The sequence below is a fragment of the Asterias rubens genome, chromosome 6, assembly GCF_902459465.1.
Source record: "Asterias rubens chromosome 6, eAstRub1.3, whole genome shotgun sequence".
In the NCBI taxonomy this organism is placed as follows: domain Eukaryota; kingdom Metazoa; phylum Echinodermata; class Asteroidea; order Forcipulatida; family Asteriidae; genus Asterias; species Asterias rubens.
This window is the reverse complement of record NC_047067.1, coordinates 16,507,878-16,531,769: the sequence shown is the minus strand read 5'-3', so window position 1 is coordinate 16,531,769 and position 23,892 is coordinate 16,507,878. Positions and strand designations below refer to the sequence as shown.

The 23,892-nt window shown below is 44.4% G+C and overlaps 1 protein-coding gene across 1 annotated transcript in view; it reads right to left on the bottom strand.

Annotated features, from left to right (window-relative positions):
- Positions 1-23,892, bottom strand: part of LOC117291391 (vesicle-fusing ATPase-like) — a 217,455-nt gene that overhangs the window by 99,860 nt on the left and 93,703 nt on the right. The window contains exons 10-13 of the mRNA XM_033773044.1: positions 21,057-21,132; positions 19,570-19,639; positions 7,788-7,829; positions 6,885-7,042 (exon numbers count right to left, since the gene is read on the bottom strand). Of these exons, the coding sequence (XP_033628935.1) occupies positions 6,885-7,042; positions 7,788-7,829; positions 19,570-19,639; positions 21,057-21,132 (346 nt within the window). The remainder of the gene's footprint in view (positions 1-6,884; positions 7,043-7,787; positions 7,830-19,569; positions 19,640-21,056; positions 21,133-23,892) is intronic.

The following is a 23,892-nucleotide window of genomic DNA, read 5'->3' as shown; positions in this document are numbered from 1 at the left end:
ATGTAAAAAGTACAAAATATAAGCATGAACCAAATTATCTCGACCATCTACTGTTAAAAAGCTTAATTGCACTAGGGATAAAGGAATCCTTAAACCGGTTGGTCTTTAAGCATAGCTGCCTGAGTGGTTTTGGATAATGTCTTTAGTTTGTTTACAATTTCTTTAGTTTTTTTGACATTCAGAACTAGATACATGTTGTTTTCACACCAAATAAGAAATTTAGTTATTTCATTTCTGTACCCAACCTCATCATTATTTGTAATGAGCCCTGTTAGGGCTGTGTCGTCTGCATATTTGGTCAGAACACACTGATTATTATCTAACTGGAAGTCACTGGTATACATAGAAAATAGCAATGGTGACAAAACACAACCTTGAGGAACACCTGTGCTAATGTGAGTGATGTCAGAAAATGTGTTGGCAAATCGTACCCTTTGTGGCCTAAAATTAAAAAAATCAGCAATCCAGAGGACAAGATGTGAGTTAATATTCATATTAAGCAATTTACTTAGAAGAATATGCGGTTTAATTGTGTTGAAAGCCAATAAAAAATCAATGAATAAAGTACGCACATACATTAGGTTTGTCAAGATGTTCGTAAGTATTATGCAATAATGTACCAAAGGCATCCGATACACCACAGTTTGCCCGGTAGGCAAACTGAAAAGGGTCCAACAAGTTATTAGTTTCATCTAAAAGTACATCTTTAATAATATGTTCGAAACATTTCATCATGGTGGCTGTGAGGGCAATTGGTCTAAAGTCATTAAAGTCCTTTGGCTTTGACTTCTTCGGGACAGGAGTGATGGTTGATGCTTTCCAAATCCTTGGGACGATATGGCAGTCAAGGTACCATTGGAAAAGTTGTATGAAGATTTCAGCCAGTTCTTTACAGCAGGTTTAAAGGATCATTCCAGAGATCTCGTCTGGTCCTGCAGCTTTGTTGGGTTTGATATATTTGAAGGACTTTTCAACTTGGGCAGTTGTCAGCAGAGTTCTATTGTTATCATTAATGTTTGAAGCAAACGTACATGTAGCAAACAGTTGATCTTTAGTTAGGTCATAGAGAGGGCTATATTGTTATCAAACCGCCAGTAGAATTGGTTCAAGTCGTTCAGGTACATGTATTCTTTTGGATCTCCTTGAGGACCAGCCCAATGGAGCAAGACGGGGGTTTACATGAATGTCCGATGGAGGGGTGCCTAAAAACTCTATTGATTAGCCATTGTTCACTAATGCTTACTAATGTAATGTACGTCAGATGGAGGGGTGCATACAAATTTTATAGATTAGCCATTGTTCAGTAATGTTTACAAATGTAAGCAACCACCTGTTGAAACAGAAAAGAAACCAGGTCTCAGCAAAGAACCTTAGCTGACCCCTGATGGGGCCTAGAATGGGAGTCGGCGCAGCTACGAAAGAGTCATTTCCACCCAAACCCCCCGCCATATTCCCATCTACCTTTGGGGGCAAAGGAGGATCTTGCGCCACCTGCCCAAAGACCAAAGGTGTTGGTTGCTGGCCAGCTGAATTCCCTTGTACGTGGAAGACTGGACTGAGTGAGTACTCGCGTGGATCTTGGATTGAAAATGAAAGGGCTTCAGAGGTTTACGGGGGAAGTGTTGACCAAATAAAGCATTGGTTTTGTTCCGAAGTTTCACAAGCCCGGACACCTTTGGATCCTTAGGAAGTTTATTTTTTTCAGTAGCTTCAATGCGCTTGGCTTTATCTTCTTTCAGCTCTTAAACTTATCACTAAAAATGTCAGTGCAGAGGAGTGAAATGGCCTTGAGGCGTGAGTTAGCTCAATCCAATGGGAGGAACACTGTACATATCGTGGATGAGAGAACACATCTTCAAGAAGTGATGAAAATTCTTCAAAGATTGTAGGAACAGTTGAGAGTTTCTTTGACATCAGTTCTGGCCAACATGTATAAGGCGGATAGGGAAGCTGGAGTGTAAAGTAGTTTGAATTAGACATATGAGGATTTCACCACCTCTCCTGATATGTCTCGCAGAGTGGATTATCTTGTAGTCGGGGAGCATGTTGGGATGGTGCCTTAGTTAACCCAATGCCGATGGTGTGTCCTTATTGAGCCCTCCCTTGGACCACCTCTTGGTTGGCAGCTGCCGGTCTATTCCTAGTAATCTGATGTGAGACCATGGTGAATGAGATAAGCGATGCTGCTTTGAATTAAGGCCAAGAAGTTAGTTTCTCCTGCGCAGAGGTTAATTACGAGGCAGAGAATGCACTACATGAGGTTCCATTGGCTGGAGGCAAGTGTCAGGTCCAGGGTTAGGGTTGATGTCCCCGGCAATTAGAAGTTGAATCAGGAAAGTTTCAACACAGCTGGCATTGCTGTAGAGGCACAGCCTGGATCCAGAGTACCGTATAGTTAAATAAAATGGCTGCTGCTTAGCCTGTATTGAGTGCATGTATTATACATATATGTAGGCAGTGCTGTGCATTGGAGTTCATTATTTGCTGTACAAATCCCATTGAAAAGACTGATCAGAAGCAAATGAAAAAGCTCCATTGTGCTGATTATCAAGGGAGAGTGGCTGATGAATGCACTGAGCTTAATCACCCTTTTGTGTACTCGGTTAAGTGAATTGGGATTAAGATGACTGTCACAGTCAACCTGGGTGGACTGTAACATGAAACACATTTGCTATACTCTGTAGGCGGATAGTCTCTTTGACAAAACGATTGTACATGTACATGTATTTACAGTTTCTTTACATTTATTTGCAATTGCTGGGGAAAATGCCAAATTTGTTGCTTCTGTACAATCTTTTTATCTCATGATCTACTGAAATTAATAAATGAGCTCAATACAAATGTAGCAACTGCTTACATGTAGTTCATCTTGATCCCATCAAACAAAAAAATTATGCTGAAGTCAAGAATATTGAATTCGCATACATTAAGGTAAGTTTGATTAGGGTTCCCTTAACTCTTGTGACGTCACATCCCAGAAAATATTTTAACCTAAAGGTGAGTCTCCTTAGACTATACTCACTATTTTAAACACTAACAAAAATGCACTCGAACAACAATTCTGTTCTGAGTTTTAAAACGCTTAGCTTTTTGCATCTTACATATATAATATAGTAACACATGATCCATTCCAGAGTCAATTAAATGGCTTCAAATAAAATTCATAAAATCTTGCGTTCCACAACCTCGTGCAAATTAGCTCAATCCTTCACTGCACAACTACATGTACACCTACCAACCTGTGTGACCACTAAAGTGAAGGCACTGGCCCTGCACTTCCATTCATGAACAAAGTTACCAAACTAGCATAATAACAAGAGTTCATAACCTTTGGGGAGAAAAACAAATATCCATTAGTAAATCTACCCATGTAAAATAAAACACACATTCATTAGTACAATGTACATGTACATGTAGATCTGCCCCTATAAAATAAACACCATGTATTAGAATGAGCCTAATTCTGACAATGGCCAGTCCAAAATGTCAACATCTCATAATGCTACAGCACAGGAGAAATGTGAGAAATAATTCAAAAGTTTCAGCAGCAAACTGAGCTATTGAACTATTGCATCAGAATGGTCTAGCAGTGTCACTATGTCAAGTAATGTATACTGGTAGTAAAATCCGAAATGACTCAGGATGGTGATGAAGGAAAAATTGCATATTTCGAGAGAGGTGCAAATTCAACCGCCTTTAACGGTGAGCATAACAGATTGTTTTTGAATGTATCTGTCAAACTAACTTGTTGCTCTTCCACTGTGACCAGTAGGACTCAAGTGCCCTTAAGGTTTTATTGGCATGGTCCACACCATAATTCTTACCTGCTAATCTTGCAATCACATTGGTCCCTAAGTTTTCAATTGCTAAGTTTGTTCATGTACATAAATATGTACCACAGAGCCCTCATTAGCCCATATCCTTTACCAATGATGGAGCCGACTCATCGTCTCGGTCATTGCCTAGACCTTGTCATAACTCGTGAAATCTCCCCACCAATTGTCTCAAACTTTGTTATTCTACCTGGATTATCAGACCATTATGCAGTCATGTGTAACTTGAGTCTGTGCAAGCCCAAAGTCCCAACCGTTACTATAAAGAGCCGACAATGGAAACATGTGAATCCTACCGAAGTGTTCCGTGACATAGGCTCCCATTTAGAAAATCTAGAAGTTGATCACGACTGCTTGGATTCCTATGTCAGCCAATATGAGAGTACAGTCAGTGACATCTTGGATAAATACGCACCTTGGAAAACGAGATCAGTCAAGGTCCGAACTGAAGTCTCCTGGTTCAATGATGATATTCGTACAGCGAGAAAGATCTGTCGTCAACTGGAGCGGAAGTGGCGGAAAAATGGCAAATTGGCGATTCAACGACAAGAATATCGCAACCAATGTAAAGTAGTTAGGAATTTGATCAACCAGGCAAAGATCATCCATTATTCATCTCAAGTACAAGAATCTTCAGGAGATCAAAAGAAGCTTTTCAAGATAATTGGTAAGTTGTTGCTCAAACCCAAAACCCCTGTCCTTCCATCCACTTACAATGACCAGGACTTAGCAAATGAGTTCCAGAAATTCTTTGTCACCAAGATTTCAGACATCCGCTCATCATTTTCATCAGTCCCTTACAACGTGTCGCAGACATTGCCACAACTTCAACCAGAGTGTAGACTATCTGTGTTTGAGCCTGCGACTGTTGCTGAGATTCAAAGGGTTATTATGAAATCTCCTTCAAAATCCTGTGAGCTGGATCCAGTGTCAACATCCATGATAAAGCAAAACATCGATATTTTTGTACCCTACATCACTAAGCTTGTAAACGAATCCCTCAGTTCCGGTTGTTTCCCCGATAGCCTCAAAGTTTCCTACATCAGGCCGCTCATCAAGAAACCAAACCTGGACAAGGAGATATTCAAAAACTACAGACCGGTTGCAAACTTAAAATATCTTGGAAAAGTCATCGAACGAGTAGTTTCATCACGTATTTCTGATCACATTCATACTTTCAACCTGTCCGACGTGTTCCAGTCAGCATACAAGCCTTTCCATGGGACCGAGGCTGCACTAGTCCGTGTGAGCAACGATATTCTCTCTGCAATGGACAATGGTAACCTTACAGCACTAGTCCTGCTAGACTTTAGTGCTGCTTTTGACACTGTCGATCACAACATCCTTCTCTCTCGGCTCCAGAATCACCTTGGCATAGAGGAAACAGCCCTAGCATGGTGCAAATCGTATCTCTACAATAGAACTCAGCATGTATGTATTGGCACCGCGATATCCGACCCTGTTGTTTTGAACTACTCTGTGCCACAGGGGTCGGTACTCGGCCCGCAGTGGTTTACGCTATACACTTTACCGATTCGTGACATCATCCTGAAATTTAATCTGAATTACCATGTGTACGCAGACGACACTCAGCTATACATCACGTTTAAATCTTCTCAAGAAAACGCCAATGCATCTATTGCAAGACTTGAGAAATGCATCCAAGAGATTCGACGTTGGACACAACAAAACTTCCTGAAGTTAAATGATGATAAGACAGAGTTCCTTCTATTTGGGTCACGTCAACAGTTAACTAAGGTTTCAGTGCCATACATCTCCATCGGTGATGCTCGGATAGCTCCCTCGCTGAAAGCTCGGAACTTAGGGGTTATTTTTGATTCATCAATGACACTTCAGCCACACATCAACAACATTGTTCGTTTATCATCATATCACATCAGGAATATAGGTAAGATTCGCAAGTACTTGGACAAAAGTGCCACTGAAAAGGTCATTCACGCATTTGTTACTTCTCGTCTTGACAACGGCAATGCTCTTCTCTACAGTCTTCCTAACAACCAGATTTCCAGACTTCAACGGCTCCAAAATACTGCTGCCCGCATTGTGACACTGTCTAGAAAATCGTGTTCTATCACCCCCATTCTGAAACAACTACACTGGCTCCCTATCTCTCAACGAATCATCTTCAAGCTGATGCTCATTGTCCACAAAGCTCTTAATGGCAAGGCTCCCCACTATATTTCTGAACTGCTTCAAGTTTACACTCCATCAAGGAATCTTCGATCAAGTTCTATGCTTCTCCTCATTGAACCCAAGTCTCGACACTCATGGGGTGACAGGTCTTTTTCTTCAGCCGCGCCACGCATCTGGAACTCTCTACCACTTAATCTTCGATCTTGTCTTTGTACTGCAAAATTCAAGTCTCTTCTCAAAACTTATCTTATGTCACAGGTTTTCAATGACTAATTTTGTTGTGTCTGTTTTTCTTTGTGTTGTGTTTTGTTTTTGTTTTGTTTTTGGTTTTACTGCGCCTTGAACACCCAGCAGGGTGGATATGTGCGCATTTACAAGTCTTATTATTATTATTATTATTAAGGTATGTGGGTAATTATGAGGTGTCGTTAAACGACCGCGGTACCACGAGTTGGACTTTTGAAGTCCTTTCGTTCGAGCTCCTTCTCTTCCTTCCTCCATGGTTCTCCTAAAGTCCGTCGAAAAGAAAAAACCCACACATATCTAACAATCGGAATGTTTGTAAGAAACAGCCAATCAAACTTTGTGTTACACATTGAGTTCAGTGAGCATTTTTGGCACCTCAAACCCACCTGGCACACTTTAAATGCTAGATGAGGCAGGTAACAGATTTTATTACAGATCATGTAGAGTTGTCACTAAAATTTGTAAATTATACAATGTCTTCACAACTGTGAGTAACAATTACTTTTTTTGATCCATGGACCTCTGAAGAAAAAACAAATTCACTTGCATTTCAAAATATATTTTACAGTTTAATGAGCTAAAAGAAAAGCAAATTACAAAAAGTCATTATAAGTATTTATTAAGCAATGTGAAGGAGAAAAAAAAACTTGCCTTTTTTTGTTCATCTTCTGCAGCAGAAAACAATTTGCGAATATTTGCCTCAGATTCACCAACAAACTTGTTGAGAATTTCAGGACCATTGACAATCTGTGGTTCCCTTGAATTCAACATCCTGCCGATTGTTCTTGCCATCAATGTTTTTCCAGTGCCTAGAAAAATAAATGAGAACAAAATGTGGTCTCTAAATGCTGAATAAATTTAAACACAGAAATTATTTCTGCAAGTGAATCTTCCGGTGTCTAAAAAAAAACTATACACTTTTTAAATGGCTGCTAAATAATAAAATAAACGATTCTGGGGGAGGTTTACATGTATTAGAGCTTGTGGTCTCTACTTTCATATGACACCAAGAAGTCTGAAAATAATTCATGCCTGAGTGAGAACTGCTCACTTTTGTGAAGGGTATGAAAATTAGGATGCGCATTAGCCTTCCATTTTGTGAGCTTACAAAATTGAGGGTGATGTGATAAATTTATGATCAATATTGCGATCAGTTTGGGTTTGCTGAGTGAATTTCATGGTTTATTATACATGTACCACTTTTGCATGACTGAATAGGAATTGCAGTTTTTTTCATGTAGCATTATAACTTTTCCTGGTAGACTCAGTGGTGTGTTCATGGGAGTCAGGCATGGGGTGGCGCTACTTGTGTAATTTCCATGTTAAAAACTGTTTGTTTTTTCTTCACATCTGTGACTTTGAATAAAAACCTTCGCCCCACATTTCAGTGGGGAGGGGTGAGGGAAGGCAGAGGGGATAGTATGGTGGGAAGGCATAATTTCTTGTGTTTTAGCCGTAATAGCGCACAAACAAATACCCCCCAAAATAAATAAAAGGTGTTCATATTTAACCTTGTTATCAAAAGATCGTAAAGAGAGGAGAAAAAATTTTCACCTGGTGGTCCAAAGAGAAGAATTCCTTTCACGTGCTGGGCACCTGAAAATTGTAAACAAAATTCAACACACATAAACAAAAACTACATGTACGAGATGATCAAAGTTTTGTGACAAACATTTTGCTCTGTTAAACTTGATAAAATCTTCTAGCTAAAGCGTGGATCAAAGGATCAAAGGTCGGAAATTTTTTCATGATAAAAAATACATGTACAAGTATTGGATATACAATTTACCAAGCGCACATGTACACAGATAATGGCGACCTTTCGCTTGTTTCGTGACAAAGCTATTGGTGTATTTACAAATTTCAATCACTTTAGTAGCTTTGTTTCCCTTTAAGATGACAATACAGAGCACTGAATTGAAACTCTGGAGTTTCCAATCAGCAAAGTGTGGGTTCGAGTCCCAGTGACATACATCTAGTCCTCAAGTTTGTTACTCAAGACACTTTAAGGTCTCATTATTCAAACATAGTCTCACATACATTACAGGAAATACTGTATGACACCTTGAGCGTCACTGAGTGATGGATATGCGCGCTATATAAGAAACCACTATTATTATTATTATTATTGTTATTTTTCTTTATTTTTTTTATTTTTTTATTACAGTTGAGAAACTTGTGTGCACAACTTTCCAAGTAACAAACATTCACTTCATTAGCAAACAAATTTTTCATATTTTTGTGGATCTATGTTATGTTTCCCACCTGAAAGCTTCAATTTGGTAACGCAAACGAACAAAATGTGAAAATCACTCAAACTAGACCACAAATTAAACTCAACTTGTTACAAAAGGAAATAATCACATCAACAGTTATTCCGATAATTTCTTGGTATAGCCGGAAATTGGGAAAATGTTCATGGCGTTATTGTTATGGTGTGTTTACATGTATGTGTGAAAGTTGAAGGTTGTATAACATTTTCCAAGGTGTTTTCTTTTTACAATTATTGACACCTAAAAACATAAAAGTAAAAACAAAGGAGTGTTTGGGCAACAGCCAAGTATGTATTTAAAAAGTATCAATAGATTAATGCAAAAAACAACAATGCCCATAAGCACTTAAAGTAAAAGTCTGAGGATTGGCTTTCATAATGTCACTCATGAGGGCTGGTAGCAGATTGTCTTCTCAAATTAGTTTTTTCTTCTTTTTTTCTTAAGATGCTGAGGATCTTGGCCGAGGGTGAATCGTGCTGGTAACCTCTCCCCTCTTGTATTTTTAGATTGTCTCTTTTTAAATTCAAACTAATTGTTATTAGTATGTATTTTGCTTACTGCTTATTGTAAGTTTTCTGAGTGTTTTCTCTTTGTATTTTAATACGTTGCTGATTTTTTAATTGTGTACAGCGCTTTGAGGCGTTGCATAAGGCTCTTTATAAATAAGGGAATCAATGTGTGGTGAAGAGGTTTTCAACTAGTGGTTTAAACCCAACGAGGCCTGGTTCTTAAAAATAATTTTACCGAGACGAAGTCGAGATAAATTATCAAGAACCAGGCCTCGGGCCTCGGCGGGATTAAGCCACTAGTTGAGGCATGGTATTTGCTGTGTTTACCGCTGTTTGTGTTTAAAAAGCTATATCTAGTTTGGTCCTGGGCCAATGGCTTTTAAAGGAAAGAATCGCAGCGCTGACGCAATCAGGGAATTGTGCTTTTGCTAAGCATATTTAACAGCTTAGCAGGGAATGTGTTCTTGAGCTTCACAATTCGCATCAAAAAATTTGCTTCAGTTGACTTATTGTGCTCAACTCCTGTGAAACTTTCACTGCGACAACAGTGACTTAAAAATTTGATTTGCATACGTAGGATAACCGTGTTTTATTTTACTTGTGCAAAACTAGGCCGGGGCGACTAGTGTGCTTTAGTGTTAAAGTCGCGACTACAAATTATTATTTGAGTCGCGACTACTGTTTTTCTCTACTCCGTTATAATTGTGCCCACACATTGACTATAAAAATTTTCCCGACTACCTGTTTGGCGAACCAGTTGTGTTTCTTACTTTTATTCGCAACATAATTAATATTGCTCTTGCGGCACATAGCGGCACAAATCTTGAGAATCCGTATTTTATCTCGACAAGTGTCGTAGTTGGGTTTGGGGTGCTGCTAGTCGAGTAGTAAATTTCAGTAGTCACCCAGGCCTATCATGATGGAAACTTGCTAATGAAAAATCTTGTGCGAATGGGCCCAATGTCATGCTCTGCTCTGGAAGCAAAGATTCAGTGCAGAGCAGAAGCAGTGAATTCTGTGCATACAACAAGCGAAATAGACTGCTTAGCAGGGATTTCTTTTGTTTCTCCTATACAATCTTGTTTTAGTTATAGACTCCAATAGGCATAAAATATTAACTTTAAAAAACCGTGACCTCAAGTTGACCTCTACTTCCGGGACAACCAGAAGTGGGACCATATCTCAAGAACTATATAACCGATTTTCAACCTTTTTTCAGCTATAGATTCCTTAGGCATAAAACATTAACTTTGATAAACCGTGACCTCAAGTTGACATCTACTTCCGGGACAACCGGAAGTGGGACCATATGTCAAGAAATATATAACCGATTTTCAACCTTTTTTCAGTTATAGACTACTTAGGCATTGAACAAAAAACTTTGAAAAACCTTCACCCAGTTGACCTATACTTCCGGGTCAACCGGAACTACACAACCGATTTTCAACCTTTTTCAGTTATAGACTTGTTAGGCATTAAAGATTAACTTTGAAAAACCGTGACCCCATGTTGACCTTCTCTTCCGGGTCAACTGGAAGTGGAAACATTCTCAAGAACTACACAACCGTTTTTTGAACTTTTTTTAGTTATGGACTCCTTTGGCATTGGACATTAGCCTTGGGTAGGCGTAATTCCATGTTGACCTTTACTTTAAGGTTAACCAGAAGTTAGACCATAGTTCAAGAAGTACACAACAGATTTTCAACCTCTTTCTGTTATAGACTCCTTGGGCATTCCAAATCAAGCTTGGGTTACCTTGACCCCGTTTTGACCTTTACCTTCCGAGTCAACCGGAAGTGGAACCATATCTCAAGAACTACACAACCGATTTGGAAACTTTTTCAGTTTTAGACTCATTAAGCATTCAAAATCGAGCCTGGGTTAAATCTTTTGAAAATGATGGCCATGACCTTATGTTGACCTTTTATATTTGTTTTAAAACTCCTGGCGATTGAGTATCAGAATCAATACAAAGTAAAACACATGTCATAAAGTTGTAATGTGTGTGTTTTGGAGCTAAGAAAATTCCCCCCCCCCCCCCCACAGTAGTGTGGATGGGGTCTACGAACGAATACTTACCGGTAGAGTCGAATTACTAATTTGCATATTCCCTATGCCGCGAGGCAATAATGCTAAGACTTTCACACACAATAGCGCCCTCCACCGTATTACCCATAACGCCCCGCGACATGCCCGTCACGGAGTCGTCCTCTTTTCGATGAGCCCTATTAAATGTAAGCACCCAAGGACCGAGTATGTGGGGAAGGAGGGAGGGATACTCTACCGGTAAGTATTCGTTCGTAGACCCCATCCACACTACTGTGGGGGGGGAGTCTACTTCACTCTACTTACCGGTAGAGTCGAATTACTAATTTGCATAGACTCGCACCGAGGAAAAGGTGGTGGGTATACGCGGTGCTACTGCATGTCTTAAGGGGGGCGTAGGACCCCGGCGCGCTCAAAAATCACAGAACGCTTCGCGGCCGTTAGGCCCGATAGTGGTCCATGCCCAAAACGTACAGGGGGTGTCGTCCCACGGGTGAGCAAACGGGTGATCACTGTATTATCGTGGCAAAAAAATCACCTAAACACGTGACTGACGAGGTGGAGCTTGTTCTGGCTTTGCAGCTTGGCTGGCCGCCTGTAACACCGCTCTACCCGCTCTCCCATCCACCTGCAGAACGCCCTTCAGGTAGCAGTCAGAGAACGTGGACGGGCTCTTCCAGGAGGCCGCCCTTGTTATGTCACTCATGGAGACCCCTTTGAAGAAAGCCCATGAGGCCGACACTCCCCGTACCTCGTGGGCATGAACTGGACCATCGGTCGCTGGCCATCCGCCCGGCACCGAGCAACGTGGCCCCACTCAGTGGTTCGAACGGGGGTTTTGTTAGTGCCGACAGCACGCTAAAGAGGTCCCAGGATGGGACCAGTTTGCGCACAGGGGGACGGGTGACAAACATCCCCTTAGTCAGCTGCCCAATCGCCCGGTTATCCGAGACTGTCGAGCCGTCGGCGAATCCTCCGTGGACTGCTGCAATGGCCGACCGGTAATTTTTCACCGTGGCCGTTGCCAGTCCGCTATCAAAAAGATCTAGGAGGAAATCCCCGACTTCCTCTACAGAAGTATCGGCGGGATGAATAGCTCGTCGCCTACATGTACACCATTTAAAGAAATGGCGTAGTCGGCAGTCATAAACTCTTCGGGTCGAGGCGCTTCGGGACTGGGCGGCAACTTCCGCAGCCTGTCTCGAAAGGCCCGCTGCTCTGAGGGATCTTGTGACAGCACCCACCACGTCAGGTGCAGGTCCCTCAGAATCGGATGAACCACTCCGGACCCGGGCTGGTATATGAGGTCCGGGCGTTGTGGGAGAACCACCGGCCTGTGCACCAGGAGCCTGACCAGCCGAGGGAACCAGGGCTGTCGGGACCAAAAAGGGGCGATCAAGAGAACTTTGGAACGATCCTGCTTTATCTTTGTCAGCACCCGTGGAATGAGGGAGATGGGCGGGTAGGCATATGCCAACAGCCCCTCCCATCGCATAGTCGGGACCCCTGGCGCAGTAGATCGGCAGTTGATTGTTCGTCCGAGAAGCAAACAGATCCACGTGAGGTCGGTCGATAAGCAGGAAGAGCGACTGGGCCACACAGGGGCGGAGGGACCACTCTGTCGGCCGTGACATTCTCTTTCCCCGGGATGTACACCGCCGACAGGGCGATCCCCTGCTGTATGCACCAGTGGATTAGGTCCCAGGCTAGTGCACACAGCCGGGCCAACCGGGTGCCCCCCTGGTAATTGATATACGCTACCATTGTAGCATTGTCGGAGTGCACCAGGACGGCCTGCCCCACTAACTGTGCCCGGAAGTGCTGGAGGGCATTCCGGACCGCCAACATTTCCAGGACGTTGATGTTCCGGGCCCCACACCCCCGCTATCTGATGGGGGGTCGAGGGTCGCCCCCCAGCCGTACAGAGACGCGTCGGTGAAAACCCGAGGGGAGGTTGACAGTCCGAAGGGGAGTACCACAAATTCGTATAGCGTTCCGTTGTAGAGGAAGCGCAGAAATTTGCGGTGTTTGGCCCTGATGGGGACGTGGAGGTAAGCGTCCCGAAGGTCCAAGCTCGCCCCCCATGCAGGCGTATCGATTGATTCGAGGATTGCCCGCAGCGTTTCCATGCGTTTCCATTCTTCTTGGGAATTAAGAAGAAAGTGGACATGAACCCCGGCCGTGTCCCCTGGTCGGGGACAACGCGTATTGCCCGTTTGAGGAGAAGGGAACTGATGTCCCCTTCGAGGGCACGGCGCTTGAGAGGGTCGGACGGGGTGGGCGTTGGCCGTACCAGCATGTCCGATGGGAGGGGTCCTCGTGAACTCGAGTGCGTAGCCGCACTCGATCGCCTCGAGGACCCATCTGTCGGACGTGATCTGAGCCCAGGACCCCAAAAAATCCTGAAGGCGGCCTCCCACGGGTCCGTCAGCGGGAGGTCGCCTGGAGACCGGGAAGTCAATTCCGCCACGCCCCGGGATACCGGGGGGCGGGCGCACGAAAACCACAGCCCGACTGGGCCCGCTGTTGGCCTTAGGCCGGCGTGCGTGCGTTTGGCGGTCCTTGGTTACCACGAAAACCGCCACGGGCGGGTCTTTGTGGGCGCCTACGTGACATCACAAAGGCGGCTTGCTTGCCTTTCCTTGCCGCCGGTACGGAGGTCCGCGGCTTCCTTAAATTGATTTTCTCTGTGGCCTTGAGGCGCCTGGCTTCGGCCTCCATAGACTCCTGGAATTTCCCTGCAAACAGGTCTCGTCCCGCTAGGGGGAGCGCATCAAGTCGTTTGCGAGCCCCGACGGACGGGAGGAACAGAGCGTCTAGGACGTTTGCCCTACGGGCAGATGTTGCTAGGGTGGATACTCTCGTAAATTGATCTAGGACAGTGTGCAGGCCATTATACAGGCAATGGAGGGCCGCCACCATCATGTCCGCTGAGATCGCCGAGTCCTCATCGCCGGTAAGCGTGAGGTACTCGGACAAGAGAAGCAAAAAAGACAATGTGCACATGCCAAAGCGCGATGCTGAGTCTATCTTCCTGGCTACTTCCTCCATCTTCCCCCGCGCTTTGTCAGCGAAGGGAAGTTTGGAAGAGGTTGACCCCCTGTCTGCGGTCAACTTGTCTGCCGCGGAGTCCGGTAGGGCCGGGGTCGAAAAATATTTATCGAAGTCCCCGGGGGAAAATCGGTAATATAAATCCGCCCGCTTGGGGTAGGCCGTCCAAGAGGATGCCGACATAATGCCCTCGATGCGGTCAGTGCATACCCGGTCGAGTGGCATAGCCAGGAAAATATGCCCACTCCTCGGAGCGGGGCCAGACCTCCTCTTAAAAGACCGCCGTTCAGAGGGGGTGTCCCCCGCTTCCTCGGCGGGGAGATCCAACACCCGGGCCATGTCCCTTTGGACAAGGCGCATATCAGTTTCGGCAATTGAAAGCCGTTGAACTGCCTTGGCCAACTCGTCCTCTTCCGGGGACGAGTCGCCGGACACGGGGGGGGGGGGGGGGGGGGGTCGGATACACTCACTGATTGTTCACCCAAAGGTAGGGCTGTGCCTAACAAATCATGGTGTTCTGCATCCCGATCGGATACAAAGGATCGCGAGGGGTGTATGCTAATCCCCGTCTGGGATTGTTGGCGTGCACCCATGCGTGACCGCACATCACCTTGATCCATCACACCCCATGCAATCTCCTGCGTGGTGACCGTGGGACGGTGGCTGGGAGGGGAGGCTGGTGGCCGGCTGACCGTGCACGGTACGCCGCCTCGATCCTGGCGCGTCGGGCTGGGTGTACGGTCCCGCAAACTGGGAAAATTCCTGAACCTCGTGGCGGCCGGATATTGAGGCCGCTAAGGTCTGGAAAGCCGTGAGGAATTCGTCTCGGGATAGCGGCTCGCTACCCCGATGATGTTTCCTATGGCCGTCAGGTGAGGAGTCGTCAGACGACCGCAGATGACGGTCTTTTCTGGTCTTCTGCCGCTTATTCGGTACCCGCTCACGGGACGAATCCGAGGCTCTCTCTGAGGAAACCTGAGTGACAGGGATGCCCGAGCAACGGGTGAAACCTGAAGACGAGGGCGGGCCCTGTGAGTGGGGTATCCCGGGGGAGTCCCAGGTACCAGACTCCGCACCCATAATCCTTCTCCCCATGGCCAGCGCCCCACAGCCTATGGCGTGGGCGGGTGCCTTGTGGGTCTTCAAACCTCGCAAAAGGCCGTCACCAACCGTCATGGGGGAATCCACGGTGTCGGTGCGGGCCGGGTATTCTGAGCCGTGCGGAGGGGGGATGCCCTCCGGCTTCAGAGACCCCGAGGCGGTGCTGGGAGAGTGGGCGGTGCGCTCTGGACCAGAGCCACCTTTCGCCCTTCCTCTCTTGGTCGCTGCCCCGGCACCGGTTTTCTTGGCCTTGTCGGGCGCTTGACCTTCGACTGGGTCGACCCACACACACTGACCAAGGAGGGGGAGCGGTAAGCAACCTCTCTTTGATCGGTGGGTCTTCCGGCCAACGCAGCCGACAGAGGCTGCGTAGGCCGGCTGGAGGACTGCAAGCCGGGCGATGGAGTGTCGCCGGCGCAGCCCCCCGAGAGCTCCGATTGTCCCGGGGAAACGGACGTAACCCCAGTAGTGACATCCGAAGCCCTCCCCAGTTTCTTTACGCTACTCATTATTTTATCAACGAAATCAAACTATAGTTTATTTCACAACTCACTACAACAACAACAACTAAAACTCTACAATCTTTCTAGTCTTTTTAAGCACTCTTAGCGAGGATAAGGTTTAGACAACGGTTGAACTGTTGGAACAGATTTAAAACACAACCTCACCCACTCGCGGCTAAGAGAAAAGAGGACGACTCCGTGACGGGCATGTCGCGGGGCGTTATAGGTAGGACGGTGGAGGGCGCTATTGTGTGTGAAAGTCTTAGCATTTTTGCCTCGCTGCATAGGGAATATGCAAATTAGTAATTCAACTCTACTGGTAAGTAGAGTGAAGTAGACCAATTAATTACCGGAACAGCTTTGTGATTGTTTACAATCCCTATCTCTAGTTATTTTTTTTATTATTATTATTATTAGCTGTTCCAACATAGTGGTCGGAAAAGCTATTGAAATCGCTGAGTTTTTCAAAACGTTTTAGAAACGCCATAGGTTTAACGCCAATTTTTGTCACAACGTTATCTCAGAAACGGTAGAAATGACATACTTGAGTCCTATATTGAATCGAAGCTTAGTACATGAGCTATTGGCTAAATGTTATAATGTTTAATTATTTAATCAACCAGCTGAGTTATAATGACATGAATATTTAATTAGGCAATATTGTTACCAATATCTCCCAAAATAAACGTCCGATTTTAAAATTTTCTTCAGATGTTGACTCTCTTGGTATTCAAGTTGCGCAAAATGAAATAGTTTTATATGTCACAGCATCTTGAAATTATTTTTATTAAATATTTACAGATATTAAATACCCAAGTCCCAACTTGTACATGAGGCATGGTATTGTGTCTGGTTACCTTAAGCATCATTTGCTGTGTTACTGCTTTTTGTGTTAAAGAAGCTATAGTTTGGTCCTGGGCCATTGGCTTTTAAAGGAAAGAATCGCAGCGCTTACCTAATTAGGGATTTGTGCTTATGCTAAGCGTATTTAACAGCTTAGAAGGGAATGTGTTATTGAGCGTCAAACTTTGCAACAAATAATTTGCTACAGTTGACGGATTGTGCTCAACTCCTGCAAAACTTTCACTGCGAGTACTGTGACTTAAAAATTTGATTTGCATTTGCAGGATAACAGTGCTTTAGGCATACTTGTGCGAAAATACATGTAGGCCGGGGCAACTAGTAAGCTTAGTGTTTAAGTCCCAACTACAAATCATTATTTCAGTCGCGACAACTGTTTTGCGCACACGTTGACTACAGTCCCGACTACCTGTTTTGTGAACCAGTTGTGTCGCTTACTACTATTCGCAACATAGTTAATATTGCGCTTGCGGCACATTGCAAACACAAATTTCGAGAATCACAAATTTATCTCGACAAGTGTCGTAGTTAAGTTTGAGGTGTGACTAGTCAGGTAGTAAATTTCACTAGTCACCCAGGCCTATCATGGTGGGAACTTGCATACAAGCATGCTCTGGAAGCAAATATTTGGGTGCTTAGCAGAAGCAGTGAATTCTGCGCTTACGTCAAGCAAAATAGACTGCTTAGCAGGAATTTCTTTTGTTTGTGTGCTTCCAAGCTCGCACATTTTACTCCGCGCTTACACAGTAAGCGGAAAATGGTGATCGTAAGCGCAGAGTTAGTTGTAATCAGAACCATGAAATTTTGCCCTGTTGTGTGTAAGTACGTTTAGTAAGGCCTACACTTCAAACATTGTTAGTACATAGTGCATGAGGGGAAATCTTGGCCCAATTTGACTCTGCTTCACCGCATAAGCAAAGAATTGACACTGAAGCGCGGATACTGTGCGCATAAAGCATATTTGATATTTCACAGCTTAGCAGGGACATTTTTGCTTGAGCAAGGGGAAACTCATCGTATGTAATCTTATGCTTCGAAGCTTGCACAGATTTTTCAGCGCTTGTACGCATACGATGTACACATTACAATTGATGCAGAGTTAGATACAGACTTTGTGCAGAAATCTTGCAATTGAACTGTCTCATAAGAAATTATGATAGTTAAATACAATGTGTTTTAAAACACGTGTTACTTCACTAAGAGTTATTCTAGTCCATTAAAACTAATCAAGGTACAATTTATTTACAAGATAATTAACGACTAAAATGAGAAATCAGACCCAACGACTAGCTAGCAAATTATTGTGCCGTGATTGCGCAACTACGGCTACGTGAAGACTGCCTTGAAATGGGAATCCTAAACGGAGAAGGGATAACATACATTCTTATAGGGTTTTCATTTGAAGGATCGGACCATCGTGTACCGTATCAGGTGTCAAAATACGGTATTTAAAAGCGTCAATGAGTTTGTCTCTTAATTCCTAATTTTGCATATGACCCACCCTTGCATATTTAATTTGGAAATCTTTGCAGCACCATTACTGTGATCCCAAGTTAACCTCTCCTTCCGGGTCAACCGGAAGTGGGACAATATCTCAAGTACTACACAACCGATTTTCAAACTTTTTTCAGTTTTACACTCCTTGAGGCATCTATATTACAAAAGCGCTTAAGTCGCATGGGCGCCGCCATTGTTGTTTGGCAAGTGGTGCCCGCACCCTGCTAAAATGATGCGTCGTGGGGTAAATTTCCGGATACCCGTGTTGGGGCATGTGTTGTTTGTGACGTCACAGTCAAAGTGCGAGCGTGTAGTAACTTGGTGATTGAGTGCATGTGTCCTTTGTGATGTCACAGTCACGGCGCGAGCGTCCATTAACTTCGCGCGTACATACAGTACAGAACAATGCATGGGGGGGGTGCATGACGACAGGACGAAGACTGGCGGGGGTTATTAGAGCACGTTGTGTGGACAGGGAGATGGAAGGGGTACATCTGTAGGAAGAGGGCGGGGGAACGGCCAAAAAATGTAGGGAACGTTAGTAAAAGGGCTGGAAAATAATACGGAAAGGGAAAAAAGGAACTATTGATGACATTGGACAGGGAAAAAATAAACTGGACAGAGAAAAATACACGAAACGGAGAACCACCTGACTGGCGGGACCCACGGAGAACAGGGAAAGTTATGGGACTGCAAAAAGTGCAAAGAACAATTCACGGGCGGGATGACGGGAAGGAGGCACGGGTTAGACTTTGGACGGGGATAGGAGGTAGGGGCACAAAGTGGTACGTCTGTGGAATGGGGGACGGGGAACGGCAAAAATAGAAATGATGGGAAAATGAACAGGGCTGAACAAAAATTAAAAGGGACTATCGTGATATGGGACATTGGACAGGAAAATATTAAACTGAATGGGGGGGGGGGGGGATCAAGCCCATTAAACGGAAAAACCCACAAACGGGACCCGCGCGAAACTGGAAAATATGAGTTATGGGCAAACATTGGCAAGCAAAGAACATTGCCAATGCAGGGGATTGCAGGGGACGGGAGAGGCACGGAGGCGTGGGTTAGATATGGGACGGGATAGGGAAGGGGCACACGGTGGGACAGGGAGTTGGGACTTTAGCCCTCCCCTGTACACAACGCTACACTTGCAGCATTTTTACGTCGAGCATTCTAGCGGGATTTCGAATCCCGCTAGTTTCAAATAAACTTGACAAAACAGTGACCACAAGTTGACCTCTACTTCTGGGTCAACCAGAAGTGGGACCATATCTTGAGCACTACACAACCGATTTTCAATCTTTTCTTCAGTTATAGACTCCTTGGTCATTTTAGCACATAATCCAAGCAAAAGAACACGGAACAGCTTTGTGTTTGTTCACAAACACCTAATGTCTAGTTATTATTATCATTGTTATTATTATTATTATAAGGCAATGTGAAACTATAACACATCTGAAGGGTCTATAAATACAGTTCACAGTTGACTTACCAATCTGTTCTACAAACTCTGAAGGAAAAACTCTTGAAGCAAAGGCTCTCCTGAAGATGTCAGAAAATTCCTGTCAAATTTGAAATAGTTATGCCATGGTAATTCAATTTTATAATGACAAGCATGCCTTCTGTGCACTCTTTTTGTTGTGTATGTCTTTTTAAAAGAACTTTTAAAGAACACTGATGGTGGGAGGAAATTGAAAGGAACTCTTATCTAATATATGTGTGCTTACTAGCATGTAAGTTAGTCCTAACTTAATGTGCACTGGCGTTGATGTATCGATATTACTTTGTGTGTATTCAATGAATGTGTCGAAAAACAAAAAAGGGAAATTCACACATGGGGGCTGCATACATGCATCTGGGATTGGATAAACTCCAATCAAGAATGGTGTGTTGACAAACAACTATGCCCCCGCTGAAATTAACCTCTTTCTTGAGTTATTGCCTGGACAATATTTCTCTTATTTTAGCCATAAAGACCTTGACATTTGTGTAAGGGTTTGAAAACGAAAAGCTTCTGAGGGATCTCAAAACACCCAGGTACACAAATAGTTGACTCAGAAACCAAATGCAAAGTTGTCTGTTTATATTTAAATGAAACAAATAAGTCTTAAATAAGGTAATAAAAGGGTAACGATGGTACGACAACAAAGCGAAGCAAGATCTGCGTCGGTTAGAAAGAAAATGGTGCACTTCCAAAATTTAAATTGAGCGTCAGATATTCAAAGAATCCTGTTTTCAATATAAAAGCATGATTCTTGCAGCCAAAAGAATTTACCACCAGCATCAACTTCACAACATATGTATTTCACGTGACTTCTTCAAGAAAATAAAAAAACTGTGTCAGCCTAAATCCCCACAACTCCCATCAGCCGATGACCTGCAAATTCCATTGACTGAACGTTTTCAATATTTTTTACTAGTAAAGTGAAAACAATCTCGGACTCATTGGCCATCTCTTTCCAAAGTTTAGGAAGACACTTCCAAGAACATCACCACTTAGTCACTTTGTTCAACAGCTTCAAATCATTAACAGAGGACGCGGTTGAAAAACAACATGCTGCCTTGACCCCCATTCCCACCTCCTTGGTGGTCAAGGCAGGTTGATTTCTCTGCTAATTCGCTCGAGTAGATTAGAGTGCTAGAAGCAAAAAATACTTGTCCAAGATTTCCTGTTTTTCCACAGAAGGCGGAGGAGCCGTCTTACTTGACATTTTGCCTTTCTTGGGTGTAGTAGAGGACATGATGACACAGAATAACGTTGTTGTAGTACTAGTAGTAGTAAGGTACATGTACATGTTATGCAAAACTTGAAGACCAGAGTGCATGAATACAGACCATACCACAAAGAACAAAGACATGCTTAAATGATTTGGAGACAAAATCAGACGACTAGGCTGAAATATAATCCAAGGAAACCAAATAGAGTTGTTCTTTCCCCCCCCCCCCCCCAAAAAAAAAAAAAAATCCATTCTACTTTACCTTGTCTAAGCCGCCGATTCCCATTTGTTTAAAATCCCAGTCAGGGTTGATGATAGATTGTCTTGCCCCAGCTTTTCTGAACAACAAATGATAACACAAATTTAAAATTTAAAATGTTTAAAGGTAACAATGAAACAGTTTTTCAATGTCAAGTTCAAGGTTGCAAAATAAAATGTGTTGTCTTCTAGAATGTTTTTTTCAGTAATCTTGGCTATAAAATGACCAGAGGTTATCAAAGCACTAAATATTCCGTTTTATCCCCTACATGCACATGTATGCAAGAGTTTTACAGGTTGCTGTGGCACTATATCCTGCTGATCAGACCATCAGACCAACAATATGTTCAAGCGAATCCCTTTTTTTTTTTACGATGAGTGCATTGGGTACAACACAGTTAATCACAGTATATAAGGCTTTAATCCCATCTGAAGGATGCAATAATAATGGTTCAGTATTTTGCTTATCAATCAAACAATGTATATAGCGCTTAAATCAAAGGTTTGCTCAAAGGCGCTGAGGCACAGAAGAAATAACAATTTATTGATGGTAGGCCATCTGAATCAAGTTGGCTTTCAAAAGTGCCTTAAATGTGTTGAAGGATTTTAATTAAGGACAAAAGTGTTGTGACTGGGACTCAAACCCACACTCTGCTGATCAGAAATGTTCTAAAAAATAAAAAATAAAACTATTTTTTGGGGTAAACCAGTCAAAAGTGATTGGTGTGTTAGAAATATTTTCAAAATGAAACCCCTACTAATTAATAAAGTAAAGACAAAAAAGATTGTGGTACATGTAACACGTACTCCATACCTACATGTACATGTACCAATTCGCACTTATCTGTCTCACACTTGCCACACAGCAACCATTTTTTTCACAGATCAGGGCCAGACGAGGAAAAAAAGGTGTATACAAAAATAACCAAACATTCTAACATGGATGAAATGGCAGACTTTTACCAACTTACTTTTTTAAAACAAAAATTAAATACAAACCAGAACACATTTTTACCAATATCGCCCTGATTTGAGGTTCATGATTTTGTGATCCATGGTGTGCATTACGGCGGGTTCCTATCACCCAGCGCCAGATACCCCCCCCCCCCTCCCACAGAAGTGTGGGCGGGTCTACGAGGGAATACTTACCTGTAGAGCACAATACTATTTTTGCATATTTCCCTATACCGGCAGGTAATGTCGCTAAGAATTAAATAGCGCCCTCTATTGGCCGCCCCATAGTGCCCCGCAGGGTACCACATGATCTTCCTCTTTTCTCATGCGCCAATTAAGGAACCCCAAGACATCGAGAACCGTGGGACGGAGGGAGGGATGCTCTACAGGTAAGTATTCCCTCGTAGACCCCGCCCACACTTCGGGGGAGGGGGGGGGGTGGGGGGGGGAGTCTACTTCACTCATACTTACCTGTAGAGCACAATACTATTTTTGCATAGACTCGCACCGAGTACTGGTGGTGGGTATGCGAGATGTCAGGGTAATATATTGCGCCCCTGAACGCCTGACTGCGAAATCAAACCCGGCAGCGCGTACGTGCCAACGACGGGAGTGAAAACAGTTACATTATAGTAAGCTATGTTATATAATGGTATTCACATTAAAAGTTCCTGGCTTGGTCGACGCTCTGCTAGCAGCCGCTAGAACCGTCCTCCCCGCTCTGCCCTCTGTCCGGAGTACATCCCTCAAATAACAGTCTGTGAATGTATTTGGGGTCTTCCAGCAGGCTGCCTGTGTAATATCACTCAAAGAAACACCTTAAAAAAATGCCCATGATGTGGCGGCCGCCCGAATTTTGTGGGTGTTAACCCTCTCCAACGTTGGCACGTTCGCGTCTGAGCGTATCACTGCGACGAGCCATCGTGTAATCGTGTCCCAAGACGCCGGGCCATGCGGCGGCGGCGACGTAACAAACAACTGTGGGTGGTTACGAAGCGGTTCCATTCGGCTGACATACCACTTAAGTGCCCTGACCGGGCACCATAGCTTGTCTTTCCGGACCGACGAGTGGGACTTAATGTCTGGCACAAAGATATCTGGAGGCAAAAACGTGTCAGACTGGTTCTTGGTCAGAAAACCCGTCGTGGGTATCAGACGAACCCCACCCAGTTCCCACCGGATGTGGCCTGGCTTGGTTGTCAGGAAGTGAAGCTCACTGCGACGCCTTGACGTAGCCACGGCTAACAAGAAAGTCAATTTAATGGATAGTTGCAACAGCGTTGCGCTAGCCATTGGTTCATAAGGCGGTCCCGTTAGCGTGGTTAGAACGCTAAAAAGGTCCCATGAGGGTACCAGCCTCCATACCGGAGGCCGGGACACAAACATCCCCTTAAGCAGCTGGCTAAGAGCCCGGCTGTCGGAGACGGAGGACCCGTCCGGGAACCCATTGTGAACGGCCGCAATTGCTGACAGCACCCAGCACGTCAGGTGGAGATGTTGGGGGGCTGGGTGCAGTAGGCCCAAGCTGGGTTGGAACAAGATGTCTGCCCTCTGGGGAAGAACCACCGGGCGGTGCACCAGTAGCCTGTTAAGGCGGGTGAACCACAGTTGGCGGGGCCAAAAAGGGGCTATAAGGAGGATTTTGCACTCCTCCTGCTCCAGTTTGGTGGTGACCAGGGCGAGAAGCGAAATCGGGGGGAAAGCATACACTAGAAGCCCGCCCCACTGGACAGTCAGAGCGTCCCTCCGCCAAGCACTGGGGTCGGGACCCCTCGAGCAGTACGTCGGGAGTTGGTGGTTGTTGCTTGAAGCGAACAGATCGACGTGTGGGCGGTCGATCAGTTGGAACAATAGTTGCGCAACCTGAGGACGCAGCGTCCACTCTG